The sequence below is a fragment of the Lepisosteus platostomus genome, chromosome 11, assembly GCF_059453375.1.
Source record: "Lepisosteus platostomus isolate fLepPlt1 chromosome 11, fLepPlt1.hap1, whole genome shotgun sequence".
NCBI classification, from domain to species: Eukaryota; Metazoa; Chordata; class Actinopteri; order Semionotiformes; family Lepisosteidae; genus Lepisosteus; species Lepisosteus platostomus.
Window position 1 is genome coordinate 45,296,873 of NC_142621.1, and position 23,997 is coordinate 45,320,869.

A 23,997-nucleotide genomic window follows, 5' to 3' on the forward strand; every position below is an offset into this window, starting at 1 on the left:
AAGGCAAATGTCTGAACAGAAATTCCATACTTCGCCCCTTCACAAACACAAGTGAATAAATAAAAGTTGCGCACTAACAGCTCCTAATGTCCTCTGCTCCCACTGGGCTCCACTGTCAAGCCTGCGCCCAGCTTGCACTGTGGGGGTTTTCACGACTACTAATCATTTATCCCCAGACGGATTAATGTTGTAACCTCTCTCATTCCTGGAATTCCAGACCACGGACGCTGGGAGCCGCAGACTTTTTTTTTTTTGCCCGTTCTGAAGAGCAAGCACCCCCCTCAACCCCCCCCCCCATATTTCACACAAACTCCACATTGACCTTGTATGGAAGACTGCGCTCTTGGCTCTCCTCTTGGCACTCCTTTCCCTCACCTCCGTCCAAATTCAACATGGAAAGCGGAAAAAAAAGGAATGAGGAATTATGGGGTTTGCAGCGCACACGGGGAAATGCCAAATCATTGCAGAAGTGCAATAAAAAAAAAAGCAAAACCGTCAGAAATATGAACTAAGAGGTCATAATTCCTTTGTAATTTATACAAAGTGACAGCTCAGATACCTTGGAAAAGGGCACATTAATCCAGATTTTGCAAGCCTATAACACTTTTAAATTCCACTTCTAACTCCTAGGAAGCTCCACTGGCATATACAGAACAGCTTAGAACCAAGCAGCGATTTATTTGCCTTAAACATTACGCACAAAAATAATAAGTCCTTGAATTACAAAAAAGAAATCAAACCCACCCAAAGCACACAAGTTAAATGAAAGTTAAGCACTGTAAATGGCATACAGTTCTGCACAGTTTGTATCTATTGTACATCTGGAAGAAACAGGAAAGCCTGGAATTCTGTTAAGAGTCTCTGTATCATTACGTACAGGCTCTGCTACACTATCAGATGTTCTTCAGTATCTCCTAACCCTAACTGATGAGAAGCAGACCCTCCAGAAATGTATCACCGCAGCTCATTAAAGTATTAAAAGGGTCTAGGTTATTTACTAACACAACACCTCTCAATCACTGCTGCGTCCTCGTAGTTTGGGATGTAATCCAGTAAGCACTTTACTGGATATAATAAACGCCTGAAGTTATGGTTATGCATGTTCTCCGTGATGCGTCTGTGGTGTCTGGGACTTCTCATGGTCATTGTTTAAAGAGAACTGAAACATAACATCTGTTAAGCACTTCAGCTTTGCCCTGTTGAGAATCCTTCTTTATTATGTCCACACGGAAACAATCAGCTTGAAATTGGTTTAGACTAGGGTTGATTTAACCTGGCCTTCATTAGGTCATTCTTCACAGTAGCAGTATGGTAATAATCATTACCGTCATGATGCCCAGGCTGAGCCCAAGGGAGAGAGTACAGAGTAAGCCTTAAGTGTCACTTAAGCCTTAAGTGAAAAATTCAAAGATATTTGTCTACCCTGCAAAAAAAAAAAAGGTCCAATGACTGGCTCAAAATATAGATTAAAAAAATAAAAACTAATTTTCTGCTTTTAAATCAAATGGTCTGTTGTATTACACACCAAAACCTGCAAGGATATAATACAGAGCACATTTCTACAATGAAACACTGTAGTACAGCTGTGCATTTTCACATAAAAGAGCATGTCTTTGCGTCATTATTTTCCTAATTCTATTTTTCCCCAAGACAGATTAACAGGTACGCAACCTGCTAATTCATGGCACGTAGGACTTGTTTTAGCATTTTTTCCCAACAAACCAGTTTTTAGCTCACAAGCAATATAAATAACACTGAAGTACTGTATTTAAATACCAGAGCAAAGATACAGAACAATAATATGACCAGATGGTTTACAGACATTTGCTTGCATTGAGAATAACCAGACTCCTAGCCTGATGCCAACTCTCAATGGTCTTTGAGTGCACCGATAAATATAAAAAAAAATAATCCATGCACATATATTAAAAAAAGGCCAACAAGATACAAGAAGTCTCACAGTGAAAAAGAAAAAATCCAAGTCACTTTCAGTGACAAAACGATGAGCTAACCAAACAATACCCTGCTGGAAGAGAATAAAAGTTAAGTCACAAGAGGCTCAAGAAAGCTTTTCAGAACCATGCCTGGATTTGGGAAAAAAAGTGCTACAAAAGAAATAGATGAGCAGACAGCTAACAACTAAGATAAGAAACAGAACCAGCTGTCTGACCAAACAATGCAGGAATTTGCTTGCAGATAATGTTTGAAATGCCGTTTATTAGTCATACAGTCCAGTTGACCCCATACCTCATTCAAATAAACTGTTAGACCAGCCACCTGGCCACAACTACAAAAGTGCACTGTCTGAAGGGAGTCATGGTGTGAATTTCAAATAGGTTAGTCATCTTAGCATACACAGAGCTGGTGAAGTCAGCCACCAGTTCAGAGTGATGGGAGAAAGGCACAGGAATGAACAAACTCACAGTCCACGCATCAGCAGAGCCGTTATGCTCCACTGCAGTGGCTGTGAACCTCAGACTTTATCCCTAAGAACATAAAACAAAACCAACTCATGTACTGCACCTGCACTGACAGCGCATGTGCAGACCTGCAGTTCCACTTTAATATCTCGTAATGAATAGCCACATTATTCTTCGTTATGTATAAACGTCTGATCTCTGGTGTATGAACTGTTCATACTGAGCAAAGTGTCTTGAAATGGGGTCCCCATCCACAAGCCAGGTGAAGCGCAAGATATCCTACGGCGTTAAACACTTCAGGCAAAGGTGGCACAAACTCTAAGAGAGCTAGAGCTTTGAGGCTTATAAACACTGTCTGCTGCACTGAATACTATTCCTTGATAAGCGACCTGAGCCATTTCTCCCATGTGCAGGATGAGGACATCCCTAAGCAGATGTACAGCACCTGTGCTAACCATGGGTGAGAAAGCCCCAATTAAAGGTGAATGTACAGCACACGCTACCACCCACAGTACAGGATGTACAAAAGAACAAGCTGACAGTCCTCACAATGCCCTGCAAGACTTCCTTCCTCCCACACCTGCTGCTATTAACCTCCTTAAATGCCACTGAACTACAGGCTGCATCCTTTTTTACATTTTCTTTGACCCTCGCTAATCTAAAGGGCCTTAGGTTTTTACAAAAGCCGAAAACAGCAGAATGATATCGTCCCTTCGGCTTCATTTGCCCTCTATTTCAGAGAGTAGCACCTCTCCGGAGACGCTGTGCTGTGGGAAAACTGCTGTCCATCTACAGTTAGCACAACGTGCAATTTAACATACAGCAGGGAGCGAGACAATCTGAAGCTTTTGTACTGCGCATTTACAGTCTTCCATTATCTGCAGCACTGCAGCAGAGCGGAGCTTGCAGAAGGAAAGCAAACAGAGACAACAGCCCCTCTGGGAGCTGTCAGGCTGCAGCCACACAGTCAGTCTGACCTCCAGCAGCTCATGGCTGGGTGAGGGCAGACAAGGAGGCAGTGTCCCCAGTGTGCATAAACACACTCTCCATAGCGAAGGCTCCAGAGTTTATCGCTGGTTTAGTCTATAAAGAGCTCCGTTTCATCTTTTTTTCCTCAGTTTGTGAACATCTACCACTTCCTTTAAAGTTTATTTTAACACATCTTTCCCAGTTGCATACCGCCGAGGGTCGATGTGTCGCCATCGCAGACTTGAGCCTCACTGAAGGCTTGTGGCTTCACTCGGATATCGCTACTACTGGGCTCAGCAACGAAAATGAGACCCACCACAGCAACTGGCACCGAGTTAAGGTGCCAATCTGAAATGGAGATTTGGATGCAAGAGAACTTCCACTGTCAGAAGACTGAGACTGAGGGGCTTTGAGCATGACAACAGCAGTGCAAAGCTGCAGACTTCAGTATTTGTTGATGTTCCTAAAATCAACCATTTAAGTACTTCAAGAAATTGTGAAGGTTTTACAATAAGACTTACAATACCTATGAAACAAAAAACAGCCAGACAACTGTAAAAATACATAAGCAAGTCTGAGCTGTAAAGTAAAAGTAATCACAGAAGGATTGGATATGTAAAATAATCGGGGATATAGCCAATGCTCAGTCTTTTTCAAGACAGGCAAAAAAGGACGCCAGATTCATTGAATAGCTCCCCTGGCCCTGTCCTGTAGAAACGAATCCTCTCCACAATTGCAACTGTGGAATCTGATGTAAGGTAGAAAGTGTGGTGGTACATTTTACCTGCTCATCTGAAGCATGTTAGGAACATCACAGGTGTGTCCTCTTACCACCTGTGTAGAATTAACTCAAAATACCTTATTCATCCCCAGGGGGAGGCAAATTAAGATGACTCGGTGACTCAAGATCCTTGCTCTGCCTACCAAACATTGAAAAATGGCAAAACAGCTAATCAAGATTACATTACTGTTATGCCTTTCCTACTAGGGTATCTTCTAAGCCCCTAAAACAACCTCAGCATTTCATGCACTGCTCTGAAGACTGACCATCTTAATGATTTGTTGTGTGTGCACAGTCCAACTGTTAGCCAGAATCAGCCAACAGATTCAAGGTTTGCTTGCCTGGTCTTCAGCCAACATTCACATGATGGGCGACAGCACCTTTTCTAGTGCAGACACTCCAACTGCGGACATTTTCAAAAGAGCTTAATGGGCAAAGTGCTGTGTTATAGTGCTTGTAATGTGCAAACTATAGATGTAAAACAAGAAAGGCCAAAAAATACTTATGTGTTTATGCAAACATTTGTGTTCTACACACTGTAGACTATAAAAACATGCATTTACAGGAAATCAATAAAAAGCATACAATACCAGGATTAGTTAAAAACGCAGAAGTCAAATCAAGGGGACATTAGAATTAGTTGATACAGTAGTAAAAACCTATTAAGAATATGGTGTACAATTCTGGTCACCATAATTCAAATCTATTGCTACTCTGGAAATGGTTCATGGAAAAATAACTAGATATACTTCCAGGCTCAAAGTCCTAAAAAGGACAGGCTTTTTAGGACTGCATAGAGATGATTAACGAAGAGACCCAATTCAAGTATTCAAAATTTCTCAAAGACTGACTGACCCAATAGACCTTTTCGGGATCAACAATGATATGTGAACCAGACGACGCAAGGAGAAATCACACACTGAAAACAGAAAATTAGGCTTTTTTTTTTTTTTTTACAGTCTGGAACAAGCTGTCCAGCCATGTTGTTGAAGCTAATGCAAAGGTTACTCAAGAGAGGGGTGGGATCCTCAGAACAATCTGCTACTAATAACCAATTGACCAAAACAGGCAAAATGGTCTCCTCTTGTCTGGAACTATTAGGTCCTTATGCTTTCAGAGGGGATAAAAGCACAATGCAAAGCCTCATTGTGCTTCAAAGAATGTTTATGAAACCCATTTACAGCTCATTACGGGATTTATTGATACCAGGTGGGTTAGGAGATTGCAGAGCGTTGGACAGCACACTCCCTCCAGCATGCCTAGCCCCCAGTGACCACGAGTTGTGAAGTATTGGTACATCAAATGGAACATAATGTTCTCTACTTATTTCTCCAGGCCTCGCAGACGCTCCTCTTCCTACTGGGCCTCACAACACATCGCAAACAGGCGTGCCGTACTTTAAAACCACAGCATTATGCACTACCCTCAAAACTAGAAAATGATTTGCATTCCTATGGTAAAAAAAAATGTTGCAGCTTTTCTATATTTTATTTTCAAGAGGACTGCTGATGCAACATACCAGAACGGTCCAATTATAAAAAAATAAACCTCTGAAAAGTGCAGATGTTGCACCACTTTCGGCAACACTAGCTGAATACAGTTGGAAGTTTATAAAACATAGCTCATGGGTCATTGTCAGACAAAAACCGTCTGGAAACAGTCACTTATTCTGACACTTAAGACGTAAGTCTCCAGAAAGGTGTTGTTATTACCCTTTAGCTATTGGCAAAATCACGGTAAAAGACTGCTGGGCACTGAGAGCTTGCCACAGTAGATGTAAATACATACTAAAGCTGCTCTCGAAGTCTGTTCCAGACAGATGGTTACGGTTAAAAGAACATTAGCATTTCCTGGCTACATACTCCAGAAATGTTAAAATTAGACTGCTCTGCCCTCATTGCATGCAGTCGATGGCCAATGAGACAGGTTATGGAAACTATTTTGCGATTTAAACAACTGCAGCTAAAGGCCTTTGTCAAAACAATATAAGAGTTACACCTACCTGTACCTTTAAATGTTATTTTCATAAGCTGCAAGATTTATATATGAACCAGCTTCCTTAAACAGGCAGCAGTGATTTATCATTATGTATACTGGAGGAAATGCATTTCCTTCATTACTGCTTTCAACTATAAAGCCATTTAGCATTAGTACGTGGCCCTGCAACTGCAACTTGATAAAGTCTAATGGAGACCTGGCAGCTGCCAGATCATTTCTATTGAGGGAAACACTTTCCCTTAAAAATTTCCCTTATTTAATAGAGCAGTGCAGTGGTCATCAGTTGCAATGCTCATTTAGTTTTGTAAGCATCCCAACCCCTTTCAAGCACTCGATATCTTTCCATGCTAAAGAATACCCCATCTTTGTGTTGTTTTCCCCGGATCCAAAAGAGGCAACTGCTCTTTGCAGGGGCCAGGTGACTGTATCCAGCTGGCTCACAGCACAGCAATCCTGACTATGTCCAACTACTGTAAACATTTGCAGATGGACTGCAATCGCACTGCTATCCCCAAGCCTAGCTGGATAACGGCCTGGCACCAGACATCATCTTCCGGGGGGACTTAGTGCTTCCAATCAAGGTCTCTAGCACAGGACGGGACAGCTCCCAGTTAAAGGGATTATTAACAAGTCTCGTCCGACTTCATCTGCCCGCCTCCCTACCAACAAACAACCTTTGAAAGGCTGTAATCTCTTTCTTAAACACACTGTGAAAAGCGCAAGTCGTCTTGAGGAATTGGGCAAAGAACAGCAACAAGACTACACCCTCGAGAAGAGGATTTATCAGTGGGGGGGGGAAGCTCCAGGGTGTAGCTGAAAAAAGGAAAAGTTTCTGCAAAGAGAAAAACCTGTCAAGATGGACATTATGGCGGGATCCTACTCAAGCGTTTTATCTACCATTTTAAGATGCCATTGCAACATTTCCAATTTCTACCAAGTGCTCATGCTGTAGTCAGACCACCACCACCTAGACCAGCACCTTTTTAAATGTTTTTGTGCCTTTATGGTCCCCTGGGACAGAAACCATGCTAGCGAGCACTGGCCACAGGCACCGGACCCGTGTTTGGATCAGCTGCTGATTCTGCCTTGTGTTGCCTGCTTCAACCCTACTACACTCCAACTCCCTACTAAACAAGTCGGAGCAGAAGTCAGAACATCTGTCCTTTCCCGCCACTAAAACTGCAGTGCACACCCATTAGAAGACCAGTGTGATGGTGCAGCCAAGGGGTTGGGAGGCATGGGAGAATTTCAGCAATACTAAAAACGGATTTGTTTTTTTGTTTTGTTTCTGAGACCCAGCAACATGAGCAAAACCCGCCAAGAGAAATAGGCTGGTGTCCCTTACGAACCCCACAGCTGCAAGCATGCCAGAACGAAAGTGCAGGAGTGCAGGGGGAGGAGTGCTGGACTTCACCAAGCCAGACCTCTGACCGACCAGCGCGGCTCTCGGGACTCAAGAGGCCGCAGAAGGGACAGGCTTTTATCCCAGGCCTTCTCCGCGGAGGGGGGGGCTGACCATCGCCTGTCGCCCGTGACTTCTCACACCTGTCTCCCGTCTCTCGCCGCGCGTTAACTCCGGAGAAACACAGGACGTCTGTTCAGCGAAGCGCCGACTCCTGCAGCCCCTCGGCAGCAGCGGCACAAAGAAACCATTATGCTGCCCGAGGTGGGTCTCGCTCTCTCTCTCTCCTGCGCGGCTCCCGCGTGGGGACCGCTCCGCACTGAAGCATTTCGCAAACTCAACACCGGAGCACAGCTGGTCAGGGGGCCACTCGGACAGCACGGCAGCCGAGCATGACGCGCAACGCGTCGCTCCCGGCGTCCTTGTTCCAGCTTCTTTCCAACCCCTGACAAGTTCCTAACACAAAATACACCGTGGTCCCACCTTAGTCTGAATTTACATAGAGCTGTGGCCCCCCGGAGTAACTTGTCGAGCCCTGAGGCCATTCTGTTCGGTCAACCCAAACAAGCAGGGCCCGACAAGGACGGCGCTTCAGTAAACAGAAGGAAACCCAGAAGGATCTTTGAAAGAAAACACGCACAGGAAACTGCCAAGAACCACGGCCTTTGTTTGTGTTTAATCAGAGCGGGAGAATGCGAGACGTGGCCTCGGGAGGCGTGCTGTGAAACTGCACAGCCGGTCGCCCGCCGCCTGTCAGTTCGCCACGCCACAGACCCTTTCGCTCCCGATCCCGACCCGCAGCTCCGTTCCACGTTCCCCCGATTCATTCTCCCGTCATCTAGAGAAGCAGAACAGCCGCCGACGGCCGTTTGACTGCGAGTCTGGAACTTGCAGCCAAAGCAGAAGCAGGAGGCGGGAAGTTTCTGTGGGAACGGCGAAGCTCGGTGGATTGGAGAAAGATCAAGTGAGGCCCGGAAAAAGTTCAGGGTTAGGGGAACGAACAAGGGAATACCAGCAAAGCATTTATCCCAGCTCCATTTTAATAAAAAGCCAGACGATAAGAGAACGGACAGAAGTCAAATGTGTCTGCATTTGTGGTCATCCATCACAAAAAAAAAAAGCCAAAAACAGGAGTGGCACATGCTCCCCAAAGCCATCGACTGGTCAGACAAGGATCAAAGGCAAGAGCACCAGCCGAGCCGGAGCATTTTGTACACCCAGCAGTGGTCAATACTCTTTTAGCTGGCCTGTCACCCAGAAAGACATTTCATCGTGCATGACTCACTAACGCCATCCATCTGAAATAATACATTCATGACCACCTCCAGAAAGACCGCTTTACTGAGGTTAGCGCTGTCCTAATAACCCTTAAACTGTAGATGACTAAGGAGACAGTTGTTCTGACTATGGGGCAAAGATGACCTCACTCAACAGACCAACCCTGAGGTCCCATATCCATTTAGCTCTTAGACACGTGGCTACACAACTTCACAGTAAAGCCGAGTCAAGAAAAACCCATCTGCTGCTCAGAACAAGGGAAAACAATATGCTCTTCAACATCTATATTTGTCTATGTCAGCCATCAGCGAGTGGAAAGTATGATGCAACTGCAGCTCCACAAATACACAGCCTAAATCTGGGGTATTATTCACCACAGCCTAGTTTTGCAGTTATAATTGGATATTGCTCTTCTTGTTTAACAACTACATTGCTTCTGTTCATCTATCAGGCTATTTTCATTATTAATGAAGGCTACATGGAGATGAGACCTCCAGATTCTGCTTCTCTTCAAATTCTGCTCCACAGTCTTAGGTGAAGCTACCAGTTCATGTCAGGAACTGGGAAACTGTTTTGCGATGGTCTTGCAGCTTCCTCCAACAACCTCTCCTGCGGGGCGTTTCCACCCAAGTAAAAGCAATCGTCTACAGAGTCATCTTCCACCAGAGCAAAAGAACTCAAGTGAGAACCAGCTACTGCAGAAACAGATTCCCCTCCTAAAGCAAGCAAAGGATATAAAAGTCTCTGAAACTAAGCAAGAAGGCAAAAACAGCATTTTGTTTCTGGACATACGTACAACCCTGGATGCACACTATGGTTGTGGGTTTCTGTAGCATCAGGCTTACTAGCAATAGGAGCACATTAATCCCATCTGGTTTGGCTGCTACTTGCTTATTGGTCCATGGGTCTTGCCCAGCTATTCTGAAAGACCCCAGGGAATCTAAAGCAATGACTCAAAAGCTGGTTTCAAGCCATCGTGTGGCTATTTGTGCTTGAAATGAAAATAAGTATACTCCTTCAGACAAATAACAGCTACTGCCCATGAAAGATAAGGGTATCTATAAGATATACTGTACTGTATATGAGAGTATGTCCTTTTAGGCTTCCAGAAATCAATCACATTCTACTGCATTTCAAACAGAAGCAATAAGCCGATAAAGCCTTTGACTCAAATTTAGTACTTTAACCCTGCTCGGGCGCCCAGTACAGGCTTCACGGAGACACAATTCAAGATAAAGGCCTCCTGCTGGACGCCATGGACTTCAAAAGGCAGAGCTATGACATTGTGTGCCGATGAACCAAGATGATCTATTTGGTTCTTATGGTACTTCCTTTTTGGATCCAGCACTAGGAACGCCACATTCCTGGCATTACTAACAAAACACTGTCGGAGGAAAAACAAAGAAATGCCACTCTTTACAAATGTTATTTCCATTCCTTCACTAAAATATTTCTTAAATTCAGCCAAGACGCATTTAAAAAAAATCCGCATGTACTGTGCTCCATTTTCCAAACAGTCATTCTGCAGAACTGGACAGTATAAAGGCTGAACCAGCTGCAGATTTCAAACAGACTTCTCCAGTGCTGAAAGGTTTGAAACTTTCATGTAAATACCACAATGCATGACACATTAAATGAAGTGGTTGATGTGTAAAGGCTAGTGTATTAACATAACTCAGCAATTAAAACTGGCTATTTACAGTAATTTCTGCATGACATATGCAGAAAATTATTTTAATTAAAAGCACGATTGCTGGCATAGTCACAATTAGCTCATCTGCGCCAACATGCTCTTGTGGTTGACTACAGCTGGGCCAGGTGTTGAGTTTCACCGCTGTGGGACACAATGAGAAGCGCGACTAGACCTTGCTTGCAGTTCATGTGGCTCATTCGGTGGTCTGTCACTGTGAAAACTGGAGGAGAGGCTTGAACAATAAAAGGCTTGTACTCAAGTTTTATGTTCTTCTGTGAAGCACAAGTAGGAACAAAGGTGCATCAGCAGTCTCATGAAGAAAAGGAGCTCAGGCCGCACAAAAGGGACAGGTAGCACACTTTCTCAATATTACAGTCACAGAAAAACTTCCCACTGTCTCCAATAATGTCAGCCACTAATTTATCACACCACACTTGACAAAAGCTTACAAAGGATAATTTAACAATAGAAGTCGATGCATCTTGCACAGCATCCACATCTTGAAGGATAGGGAACAGAAACAGCAGGACCAATGTTCAATAAATACTGGTCATTAAACTGTACCTATTACAGTACATGATTAAACAGCGAACAACTCTTCAAGAAGGAAGGTGCCTGTACCTTCACAATGCTTTCCAAATGCAGTTATTATATTTCACCACAAAAAGAGGTGCACTGCTTTAACAATGGCATGCCTGGTCACGGCTACTCTATGCTTTCAGACTCGAACCCTGACGAACACTGGCAGTGTGGAAAGCTCACGACCTGGAAATTTTTCTTATTGTGTGTGTGTCTCGGCTGCAGGCTGAGCCGAATCCCTACTGTCATCACTCAAGGATTAAGCCCTGATACCGGCTCATTTCCTGAGAGGACACCAAAGCAAATCTGACATACGGCGTCTCGCTCATGTGCCTGCGTTAAAAATCATGCAGAAGGAAGAGGCTTTGTCCAGACTTGAGATCAGTCGCATCACATTAACCCTGCGCTGATCATCTTGAAGAACGTTAGCCTCTAACTTCAGGCACAACAATCCTCTAGTTCCTATAGCAAAATCCAAAAGAAAAGGGAATTGCGGATTTCTCAAATGATTCCTCTTCTTTACATAAATTTAAACTTCACTCCTGTATTGTCATTAGAGGAAAACACTGCTTTTCTTTTTTGGGAGGCCTTATTCTGATACTTCTCAACTGATATGCAAGAATAGTTTTCTAGAATCTGTTCTGCTAGGTAATCAAATGTTTATTTAACATTAGGAGGATCAAAGAGAATTCAAATTTGTACAACTGTACATCACCAATACAATCAATCAAATGTCACTAGTAAATTGTTTTCCCATTCTTACCACATTAACCTTTCAAACATGAACACACCCCGATGGGCTGTATTACAGATAAGGGTGAGCAGCCACTTAACCCCAGATGAACTCTTTCAAAACAATGTGTAATGGTTACGAGCTAAGCGACTCATTTCCTCAATATTTTTGGTTTTAGACATAAAAGGCCACGGCCGTAGCAGAAAAAAGTATTTTTCCTCATAACCAGCGTGACAGAAAATCACGTTACTTTCTATAGAGTCAAATATTGCGGCAATAAAATGACTCAAAAACCCTCTATATCATTTCACAGAAAACCAAGCTTTGTACCAGAAGGGATAGTTTTGTTTAGTGCGCAGTCACGGTCATATTTAAAAGCGTCCTATCTAGGAAACTGACACACCAGCATGAAAGGGGGAGAATACCATTCTCTGCTCCTTAATTTCACAGCCTAGTACTACCCTGGTGCTCCCGCCTGCCTAAAACAACCGCAACACAGCCCGGCTTCAAGATGACCGCCTGGCCTCACCCATCCCCATCAACTGGAGCTGTTCGCTGGACACCGACGGGTGCCGACAGACCGAATCAACTTTTTGAAAAGCATAAGCTTGATGAAAAAGAGAAGTGTTTTAATCCCAAACATGGAAGCTAGGGAAAAACGTGACTCGGCGAATTCCCAGTTTCCTTACCTTGCAGCATGCATCTGTAGGCCGACTCGGAGATGGCGTAGATGTGTGGCGGCATCTCGTGCCTCTTTTTCCCTCGGTACATTTCGATGATGTTCTCGGAGTAGATGGGCAGGTTCTTATAGGGATTTATGACCACGCAGAAAAGCCCAGAATAAGTCTAAGGGGAAAGAAAAAAAATCATGAATAAGGATTCGTGTTCTCCCTTATGAAACAAATTCACCTCATTTCGAGCGTATACAGCAGGCACTATGACAGTTCTTCAGCAGCCATATTTCATGTGTTCAGAGTCCATAAGCATGTAAGAAAGGAACTTAAAACAAGGAATTCAACAGATGGAAAAAAAATAGGCAGTCAGTAGGCAGTTACAGTTATTAAATGCATTTGGAACTGCCAAGGTATTATGCAGATTCCTGACAGCCTTTGCAAATCCATTTGTTACAATGGCTGACAAAGAGGAGGAAATAATTATTTTTCTTAAAATAACTGGCATCTTTCATTATATGATACATAAGATCCATTTCACAGCTCAGCCTTACTGAAAGTCAAAACACGATTAGATTTAGTTTACAATTAACAGAAGAATTTGACTCCTTTTCTTTACTATGGACAGATTTAACTCAAGAGTTGCAACTGCCTAATTTGATCCTGTGGGTTGGAATGATAACACAGGTGGAGGTAGAAAAAGATTTTTATCCGGTAGTACAGAACAACAAAGAGGCAGTGAAAACGGGAAATGTCTGGAGTTCCCCAGCTCTAGGGGCGATGTTCATAATCTCAAGAAGAAATGCTCTTTGCTGGGGATGGAAGTGCTACTGGGATGAAACTTGAAAGGAGATTATGGATCCCAAGAACACAATCTGCACAGAACAGTTTGACAGTCCACATACTTGTGTAAACCTGAATACCAACACAATGACACAATAATAAAGGAAATAAATGACAAGGGCTTGGATGACGCACGAGCCCAGCTAGAGAAAGGGAAGACAGCGCTGGCACAAGGACACCAGACTCCATCGCCATACACAGCACTGCGGTAGCTACAAGGGGCAGACCGGGCCGAAATTATACATAAACTGCAATGGCAAACATCACGTCTCTCTGTTTCTCAACAGGTTTTCGGGTCTGTAATTTACTGCTCACTGAACTGACGTGTTCCTCTAACAACAGCCAAACGAAGTGAATTAACCTTCAAAGCCTTTTTTTTTTTTAAGTGCTCGGCCTGGCCAACATCACTGGTATTTAAAATAAACTCGGAGGAATTTCACATATATTAAAAAGTAATGAAGTGCTGCTTACTGGACTGTTGCCACCTCTTTTCTTCTCCCTTATTTTTGGTGCTGCAGCTCATTTGAAATTCCTGCCTCACTCACATTATCCTGTCAAGGAGCGCAGACTTGGGCTGAATATGCATTAAACCCAGACTGGGGCTGCGATTTCTGCAGCACTTGACAGAGCTTGCAGGATGATCCTTACCCCACGTAATAACTATGGCTAATTAGCCCAGGGTAACCAAATCAGCTCAAAGGTTTTCCAACGCTCGTGAAACTAATTTCAATATTGGAGTATCTGCCCCACAGATGGGGGGGAAAAGCAGCAGCCGAGAAGGCAAGTGTGTCATGGTCTGCAGGCAGGGGACTTGAGGAGAGTCATGCAGAGGAGCAGCCCTGTAATTCTGATGTTTGCACAATAAGGGGCAGGAGTGAGGAGTGCTACGGCCGTCTAACCCCACCACTGTCAGAACAAGGCAGTCCAAAAAAAGAATGCTCACTCCCTGGCATAAAAAAAGCATCAACTATACTTTGCAGCTCATTGCTAGAAAGTGTGCCAGAAATGGAACTGGCTAGCGCCGTATCCCACATTTCACTCCCATTTCTGCGTTTACCTACTTTTTCTAGTGTTACGAGCATGTTGCCACCCGTTTTTTGGATATTATTTTGCGAGATCGTTTTCCGAAATTTCCATATCAAACAGACAACGAAAGCATGTTTTTTTTTTAAAAAAAAAATACAGGGCATGTACAGCTCAAAGTTTATCCACGGTAAACTAAAAAAAAAACGCAGAATCGCCGCCCAAAATTCTTCTTCAAAGAAATGAACTACCCCAACCACAACAAACAAAAACAAACAACGGGAGTGAAAAGGAAGTTCCTGTCGGAGGCACAGTGCAGGTCAGCAGCCCTTGTCCCCCGGGAGGGCAGGGGGCAGCCAGCCTGCCTGCCCTGTTGCTCATAAAAGCCCCGGGACGCTGGAACGCACACTCTCCTGGCCATGACCCAGGCACAGAATTCCTGTTAGGACACCCCTGAGGCACAAGGGACACAGGCCAGGAGATGCACAGGACCTCCAAGCCCACCGAGGCCATCAGTTACCCGTGGCATGCCAAAAACTACAACCACCATGCTTTTGAGGTCTTACTGAAGAAATACGAGCAATGTGGTTTTGAACCTTTAATAATAAATATGAATAAAGCAGGCATTGTTTGACATATTTCAAAGTGAGAAAGCACACTAGGGAGCTTTATAAAATCAGAAACAAAGAGGGAAGAACAGGTTCCAGACAATGCCTGTTAAGCCACAACTTCAAGACGGGCCTTCTTTGAGGAATCTGAGGAATCGTACTGGTAAATCCTGCAGAACCCTGGTCTCAAAGGCACAAGCACAGATTGGCCAAACGAGTGCCGACTGCGCTTTCTACAAGAGAGGAGCGAGGCAGGCAGATAGATAAGCTGTCACGTCACAGCGGCAGCTGAGAGGACTCAGTGGGGCACTGCTAGCGAAGGCCTCTGGAATCCTGCTGGGATTACAGAAATCGCTGCATTAAGGCAGGACCCTTTCAGATCGATTCGACAGGGCTGGCTCACGTGAAAACCAGCATCAGCCTAGCAGCGGCTGTCTGTTAAAGAGGTGATCTCTTAGGTTCTTAGGTTGCCTGGCCAGGCGTAGGCAAAGCCAGTATCTGAATCGCACTGCACTATTCAAGTGGGTTTCTACATAACTTCACTAAAAACTAAAAATGTGGTTCTGCAATTAGAACAGTGTTAAAAATGTTTAATTATTCCAGCTATTAAAAATGTATTTGTCAGCTGTGTACAGCAGAGCAGTAATCTACGCAGCAGGTTCGACGTGTTGACTGCAGCCCTGTATATAGATACAGTATTTATTGTATTTCCTAGCACTGGTTGCTTAATGAATATCAAGCTGGCCACAAACCAGCCTGTGGTCTGAAGCAGGAAAGGAGTGGTTTGGGTTTGAAACCCTTTCATATTCAGAAACCGGAACTTCTGTCAGTACGAAAGTATGAAGGTTAGAAAAAAAAAAATCTCTGCAAACACTAAGCAACACGTACAAACGACGAGAATTTTAAAGATAATACCAAAACAAAAGGAGGAATTCCAGTTATAAGACTAGCAGAGGCTAACACCCCTTCTCTGAGGTCTCCAAGAAAAGCGCTACGCTATAGAATGTGAAGAACGAAGAAAACCCCAGCCCAACGTTCGCCCACAAAGTATCAGAAAACATTGAGCAAATACAATTTTGTGGGGGAATTTTTTGGTTAAAAAAGGGACAGATTCCAGATTTTATTTTCAGCTTCAAAGCACACATTACACATTGCAAAGAGACAAAAACCTCTCACCAGAAGCTGCCCTGAAGATTTAAAGGGAAAAGCTGCAAAAAAAAAAATGGAAGCATTATGCCCCCAAAAAACATTCCATGGCCAGAAATTTAACCTTCACTCCTGCAGAGAGCGCAGATTCGTTTCGCCCTCCTTCTTTAAAATTAAAACAATGTCTTCATTCTCGCCATCCCAGCCCTGACCCCTAGGGTCCATCCCTCTCCCTGCCTTCTCTCCCCAATCACTCCCAACCGTCACCCCATTCAGCCTCCTCCACGCGGGGGCATCAAGAGTAAGGAAAAAGGGGGCAAGAAAGCCCCACTGTTTTCACATGCAGGCACGTCATCTGATAGCAGGCAGGATTTTAAGGCACGCTTGCAAAGAAACTGCCCTGGAGAAAAACTTTTAGCCTACAGGTCGAGAGAAAAGGCCATGAACAGAAGGCGTGCATAAGCGGTGCAAGGCCTCAGCCGCGGCAGGGAGACTCCGATTCGGGATTGTGAAACGTGACCTGTGAGCTGCACCCCACAGGGAGAGACGGAGCGAAGCAGCAACTCCCCTTGCACCACTTGTGCTCAATACATCTATTCTACCAACACGCCCCATACCGCTTTTAGTATTTATTGCTTCTCGTGTTACTGTTCTTTTTGCACGGAGGATAATGCATTTACACACTTCCCCCAAGGACGGCGTGATTAAGACCGGCCCTTCAGCAAAGCCTGGAGGAAAAGCTTTACACGCTAATGAAATGAAAGCCGTTCTAATGGAGTACCAGCAGCTGAACTTCTTGACAGAGCCCTGCTGGAAGACATCACCACTCCATGTGGCCTTGAGCTGGTCTTTAAGAGCAGCAACTGCGGACTTCAAACCTCTGAAACCTTTCCATGTCTATCGATTTAAATGCACGCTCAAGAAATTCGCCTCATGCTGAAATGTGACAATCCCAAACAGGAAGGAGACGGAGCCTAGCACCACCCCCCACCGGGACTTTAGACCATGATCATGTTGACATTCATTATAGTTTGTATTCGGAACAACCTAAGTGGAACCATGGCAACTCCATAGAAACGTGTCGCAAGATACCAAGCATGGTTGACCACAAGCCAATCGCAGAACAGGAGGGGCCACATGACAGAGCATATGAAGGACTCCCAGCACATACCAGCTGACCGACGATGCCTAAAAGGCAAAGTTTTAGAACTACACCTCTTTCATTCATTGTCTGGATTTTAGCTTGAAACGCCAGCAACTTCTGCAATAATTCCATCAAAGCAAACCTCTGCTTTCTGAGAGCCTTCTCATTGCAATCAAGAAAGAGGGGTTCTTTCTGACCTAAACATCCAAGGTTGATCCGCAAATTAATTGCACTTGCATCCCTAAGGATCCCATAGTGCTGCACATTATGGGAAAGGGACCAGATTGATCCACTCCTGAAACTCAGCACCTCCTGGGTGACTTGAGGCAACCATCCCGCACCAGCAGCCCCAGCAGTCAGCAGATCAGTGAGTAATCATTTCATCCACTCAATTTAGAGGGTAATTCAGGAAGGCCAGACTGTAAAGAGGGGTATGCAGCCAGAGCACCCAGATTAATACACCTGCCGTTTCAAACATGGACAGAGCAAGCTGGGTTTCCCTGGATGACTCTGCTTCCGGTTATGACCAGACCCAGCCTCCCCGAACTTCCAAGCAGACATCTTTGCAGTTCTGCTACTAGCATCAGCCGAACTGGCTGAAGACACAGACTGTTAAAACAAGCTGGTGGAACAAGCTGCCCAGCCGTGCTGTTAAAGCTGATGCCCTGGTTTCTTTCAAGAAAAGGGTGGATGAGATTCTGGGCTCAATAAGTTGCTCACGACCAGAACTGGATACACAGGCTAAAAAAAGGAGTCTACTTTGCCCCTTATGACGCGATTTAAATCCCCAAAACTGACTTATTTCAAACTGCAACATGCCCTTCCTTTAAAAATACCCCCACAGAAAAAGGAAGCACAACATTAATTCTACAAAATGAGCATTGAATAAAGGCCTCTGATAAAGCTCAGCTGTTTTCAGTTTTCAAATTGTCTGCATTTGTCAGAAATCTGAAACGCCAACACAAAAGCAGCACTGGGATAAAAATCAAAAATACTGTGTAGTTTACACACAGATCAGGCTACTATTACCGAGAACACTTACATCTAAAGTGGAATTTTCAATTAAAGTTAATTAACATTAAATTGCAAACCAATGCTGATATAAGATCTTCAAGAGCGTCAAATTATGATATTTGTAAATGAATCCGGGACAGATGTGGAGGATATTTTTTTAATTACAGAACAAGTAAATGTCTAAAAAAAATGTAAGATTCAGACAGCTCCTACTTATCTAGTGAGACAAAGGGCCTAGCTACTGCAGTACAGTTAGTCTATGACTCAGCAAGAGCCTCCACGACTGATTTAGCATGGTGCATAAATATGGCATGGAGCCATTTTCAATGGCACTGCAGGGCTGACTGCCTCAGCAGTACAGTGTGGCAGAGAAGAGAGGGCCCCAAACGCATTTCACTGCCACAGCACACATAGGCAGCATGTGCGATTTGTTTTCTTAAGCGAGTCCTAAGTTGTGGCAATTTTTTCCATTAACCTTCATGCGGCATAAAAAAAAAAGAAAATACTCTAGTTTCTCAATCCAGTCTCACCGAGATAGCTTGTCAAACAATACAGGCGGACTCCAGAAATAACCGATATCTTTATTTGTGATCCTAAAGCAACCCAAAAGACTATTTCAGGAGGAACGGTGTAACTGTGAAGCACGTCTTTACTTAAACAGCTGGGGGTGTTTGAAACAAAACTACCCAGTCATCTAGAGAAGCTGATCCCCTGGGATCCCAGTTGGAATCATTCTTGGATCTACTGAGCAACCCAACATGAAAAGTTATTGATCTTATATTCTGGGAGGAGAAAAAGAGGAATATCAGAGCAGAATTCAGAAGCAACCATGGCTGCTAGCCAGAAACAAATTCCGTTAAAAAAAAGCATATGAAAGGTTCCCAGCGCAAATTCCTAACTGATGACAATTGCCCAGTTGATTTTTAAACATTTCATAAACATATACACTATCTACAAGTTGCATACCACTAAATGCAGGACAATCTCATATTTACCATACATATTTGTGGTTGTTAAAGCACTGCCCAGAGAAACATTTGGATGGAAAATCTTCCAAAGCAGAGTTATATTCCCAGTTCCCTTCAATATCATCTCAGGTGTCAACCCAAATTCTATTTCTGGAATCCATGTCAAAAACTAGGTCAAGATCACGAAGGAGAAAGTTATTAACTAGGACACTGTTAAATGATTAATACCTTCAGCATGAGCCTGCTATGTTCAAGGCTTCATAGGCCCAGACGACACCGGAGAGCAGCATGCTTCAGAACGACAATTTTTCAAAGCAAGGAAATCAAAAGTTACGAGAGGCGGAGCCCAGTAGAATTTAACAATGACATCAAAATACAGGCAAAGAGGTGAATAACTTAAAACCACAAAACTTTTTAAAGAGGTAAACACATTAGGTTTGCCGGATCAACGCATAACCCCTTGCCAAGCACAACACACTAAAGACCAGAGAGCATTTAGACTGTTAATGAAAGCAGAGGATTGAATTTCACTAAATGCTCCACTGTTAAACAAGACCAAATGTCAATAAGCAGACAGACGCACAGAACATCAGATTCCAGAAGCCCACTAAGCAGTAAAGCAGCAGGTGATTTTTCATTAGTTTTTCCTTCTCCAAGCAGACACCAGCAAGGCCTTATATTTTAATTCTTGATTTTCTCAGTGGGAAAGGCCCACTGAGATCAAACTCACTTGTACCAAAAACACAGTGAGAAGCAGCAGCAAATAATACTTCATTTCCATTAGAGGGGAGAGGACTAAAAAAAAAAAGAAAAAAAATCAAGACCACTACATTTTTCACTGACTATCAGGTGAAAAGTCAAAAGTAGTGGAGAAAATTCTTTATAATTTTATCAATTTTCACTTACTGGACAAGGACAAATTTATACAGTCATGGTCATTATTTTTGTTCATGATACAAAGCACTTAAGGCAACTGAAACCACAAAAACATCAGGTATTAAGTCAGAAGTGATCTGCACTCTGGCTCATGAGATCTCCTAAATTATCATGGAGAGGTTTCTTTTTTATAGTCTTTAAGCACCCTGGAGTGATTCCACGAGATGTGTGGTCCCTTTCCTGCATGTTTTGAAAACGACTGCGCTCTGTACTTATACCTGATTGTTCCATACATGCAATCATTGGGGTACTGCTCCTGTCACGGAGCGACTTCATTCTTATTTCTAAAGGAGAAAACCGAAAAGAGGCATAAGCGAGTTGGTGCTCTTTGCTCATGGTCTGGCTGCCTTTTATTTTTTATGTTAAAATTTTCAGAACGTGTTAAAACACTCAACAGGGCCCGTGTGGCAACACTCCTTCACAGTGGTGCTGCTCCTACACTGCGCCGGCCAGGAAAGCCACTTACATAGATGAGCCCGGAGTAGTAGCGGTCCTTGAGGTTGTGCAGCACGGACGCCTCATTGAGGCAGGTCAGCTCCGCCATGTCCTCCACCTTGGAGAACTTGGGCGGGTTCATCTTCTGGATGTCGTCCTTGTTGACCATGGCCTTCTTGCCGTTCTCGGCCAGCTCCACCACCACCTCGTCGCTGCGCTCCTCGCGGATGCTGGCGGCCTCGAAGCCATGGCGCTCGGACGGGACCCACACCAGCTTCTTGGCGGTCCAGTCGGCCTGCGTGGCCGGGTTGTAGACCACGGCGCGGTCCACGAAGAGGTACCGCTCCGGGTCCTCCTGCCCACTCCGCTGTGCCATCGTCAACGGGTCACCTGAAAGAGAGCGAGACGGGCCCGGCGCGTTAATGGACACGGTCAGCCATGCCAGTAAAGGTCCTCCCAAGTGCGCTCAACAGCAAGGGGAAAAGAGCTACATGGAGCTCACACACGCTCACTGCCTTTGATTAAAGGAACCAAGCCTCCTCGCAATCGAGAGCAGCGCAGAGGAAAGTGTCCTGCTTGAAGATGAGCCTTCCCCAGCCCCACAGTGAAACTAATTTAGAAAGATGACTTCTTTTTTTTGGAGAGAGGACAGAAATCCCAGTATCCATGCCGTAAGCACATTTTTGTTCCGAAGTTAAGCAATCCTGACTTTCACCCCCCCCATTAAAGCTTCTAATCGATGGCTGGCCTCCATCCACATGCTGAGAAAAGCGGAAGTCTGTTTCGTTTCACTGTCACCGGGACTGTAATCTGACCGCCGGCTGCACATGCCTGGACTGTCACAGACTCGACACTGCTAACGGATCCTTTTCCCCTCTCCTTCACGGCAGCCGACAGAATCCCGGGAAAGTCAAACCACGGCCAATATCTTGAACGCAGAAGGAAAAACAACCGATAAATCCGTAATGGCTCATGAATCGGACACCGCTATCAACAACAAGGGCAGCTACTTAACCCCACTGCCCCCTTACATAAAACAGACCGCAGACCCCGAGCACAAACATTTAAAAGCACGCCGTCTTCGGTCCTGACGCCTTCCAGGCTAACACAGAGCTCGTTCAAGTGGGAGAGAGCAAAAATGTCAAACGAGTCCATCACAAACTAACTGAGGACATTTCCAGCTCCATTTTGCAAAGCCCACCCGATTTTGAACCCTATAACAAGGCATTCTTGCCTTTACCTAACTGATCCACACAAACTGTGCCTTCAAAACCCGGACAACCCCAGATTTTTTTATTTTTGAGGACTTTACCTATACTGTAAAGAAAACCATACTTAGGGATATACGGTGGTGCATTAAAGCTCTTATTTGTCTAGGGCTGACGTCCCTCATGAATTACAGCCAGAGTTTACACAGCTCTGGCCCTACTGTCGCCGAACACCTGTTCACACTTTATACAAACATTTCAGCGACTTGGTGGTTTCCAATGACGGGGATCAGAGCCTAAAGCAAACTGGAACTCTGCTCCTGAAAAATAACAGAGGCCATGCTTCATCCCCTTAACAAACAGCATTTATTAAAGATAGAAACTCTATCCATTGACCATGTTACAGTACTCATATGGCCAAAGTTGGGGCATGATCTCTCACTAGGGGATTTTTGGATTTAATCGGCCGTAACCCACTCCCTTTTCCTGTTACATGCAATTAATATTCAATGAATTCATTCAAACAATTCTGAAATGTTAAATTCTGTCTCCTTTCTAAAAATCATAAACTGCATTGGCAAAGCATATTTCAAGTCAGTGAAGACGTACAGAATGGCAAATGCTCTATCCTTATCTCACAACTTCACGCTATATTACATAACGGTTGGACCAAAAGTAGGCAGAAACAAAGGATTTCTCCAGAATTTCTCTAGAACCGTCATCTCATTCAAAAACGAATATACAGGATTTGTTTCCTTTATGTAATTAACTTGTATAACTATGATTTTTTAATCAGACATTTGTGGCGTAGAAAGAAGGCTGAAGTCATAAACTTTAAAGTTCAGATAATGATCGCTTGGTATAACTGCCTCTGAATGTCTAAAGCCTTCATCTCATTAACCCAAACGTCACACCACGCATGGATGAGTCCGTTAACTGTGCCAGTGTTCAGAGACGAACCGGTTTACCCAGAATTAAGCTTGGCAGACCAGACTAGAAGCAGGACGGTAACACGTCTATGGTTTCCAAAGCTTGGTCGTTTCCATCAGGTTAAAACATTTCCCAGACACACACTGACTGACCCATCTGTCATGAATGAGCGCGCACACACACACACAAAAAAAACTCCACGGGTTTCATTTGAATCGCACGCATTGCAATCATTATTTCAGCTCAGACTGAGGTTTCGGTGCAGCAAATTTTGCTAACGGACGGGAAGAGCTCTTAATTCGCTCAGGTGAAACGATAAAGCATAACCTGTGCGTAAAATCAGAAAATCCTGCATTAAAGCTACGTCTACCCGTCCACTGCACAAGGCAGGTCGAAGGCCGGGACAGCCGCTTAGGCCACTGAAGTCCAAGCTCTTGCAGTGACCAGAGCCTCAGACACAGCAGACGTGCGAGGAGACGGGAAGAAAGAAAGAAATCAAACCCTTTCACCCATGCCTTGACTTTTAGCGTCGTGCTAGCGTGGTCACCCGATATTTCCTCGCGTTACAGAAAAAGAGTTGGGCGAGTCGGGTGACTAAAACGGTTGTTTTGGGGGGTTTTGTTGTTGTTGTTGTTGTTGTTGCTGCTGCTGCTCCAGATTAACCTACGCGTTTACCTCGGTGGCTACACGGTCCCAGCATAACGCCAGGGGTCATAAACTACAGTAAAAATATGGGCCAGGGCTTTGAATGAGCCGTTTGGCGCACTGGTGGCGAGACTGGCGCTGGTGTGGTCTCTCCTGCTCCAGGTCCGCCCAGCCGCCAGCGGATCCTAACGGGCACAATGTAACACTTCATTTCAGCTCGTTTTCAAGCGCGATTGCCTTTTTTTTTTAGGATGCCCACCACCACGCTCCCCTCTTCATTTAAATTTTTTTTTTAAAAAAAAAGCTGGACCTCCTCTTATCTACCCACATAAAGATGTGGAAACGTATCCTGCACATTATTCCCTTGCAACACTTGGAAATTATTTCCCACTGTTCGGCGTTTCATGCTGGCCCGACCGCCACTCCCGGTCCACCAAAAGGAGAAAAAAAAATACACCAGCGAAAGACATGATTATACCACGTCAATACAACCGCACGAGTTGAATTTAGCTTTGACAAATACCACCATGTAGCCGCGATAACGCACCACTACAACACTGTGCATTGCAGCCC

The 23,997-nt window shown here is 44.3% G+C and overlaps 1 protein-coding gene across 4 annotated transcripts in view; it reads right to left on the reverse strand.

Moving 5' to 3' along the window:
* Window positions 1–23,997, reverse strand: part of LOC148652810 (myosin-10) — a 76,368-nt gene that overhangs the window by 51,979 nt on the left and 392 nt on the right. For all 4 annotated transcript variants that reach the window (XM_088599996.1, XM_088599995.1, XM_088599994.1 and 1 more), the window contains exons 2-3: window positions 20,673–21,031; window positions 12,543–12,699 (exon numbers count right to left, since the gene is read on the reverse strand). In XM_088599996.1, coding sequence (XP_088456122.1) covers window positions 12,543–12,699; window positions 20,673–21,017 — 502 coding nt within the window. In that variant the 5' untranslated portion in view covers window positions 21,018–21,031. The remainder of the gene's footprint in view (window positions 1–12,542; window positions 12,700–20,672; window positions 21,032–23,997) is intronic.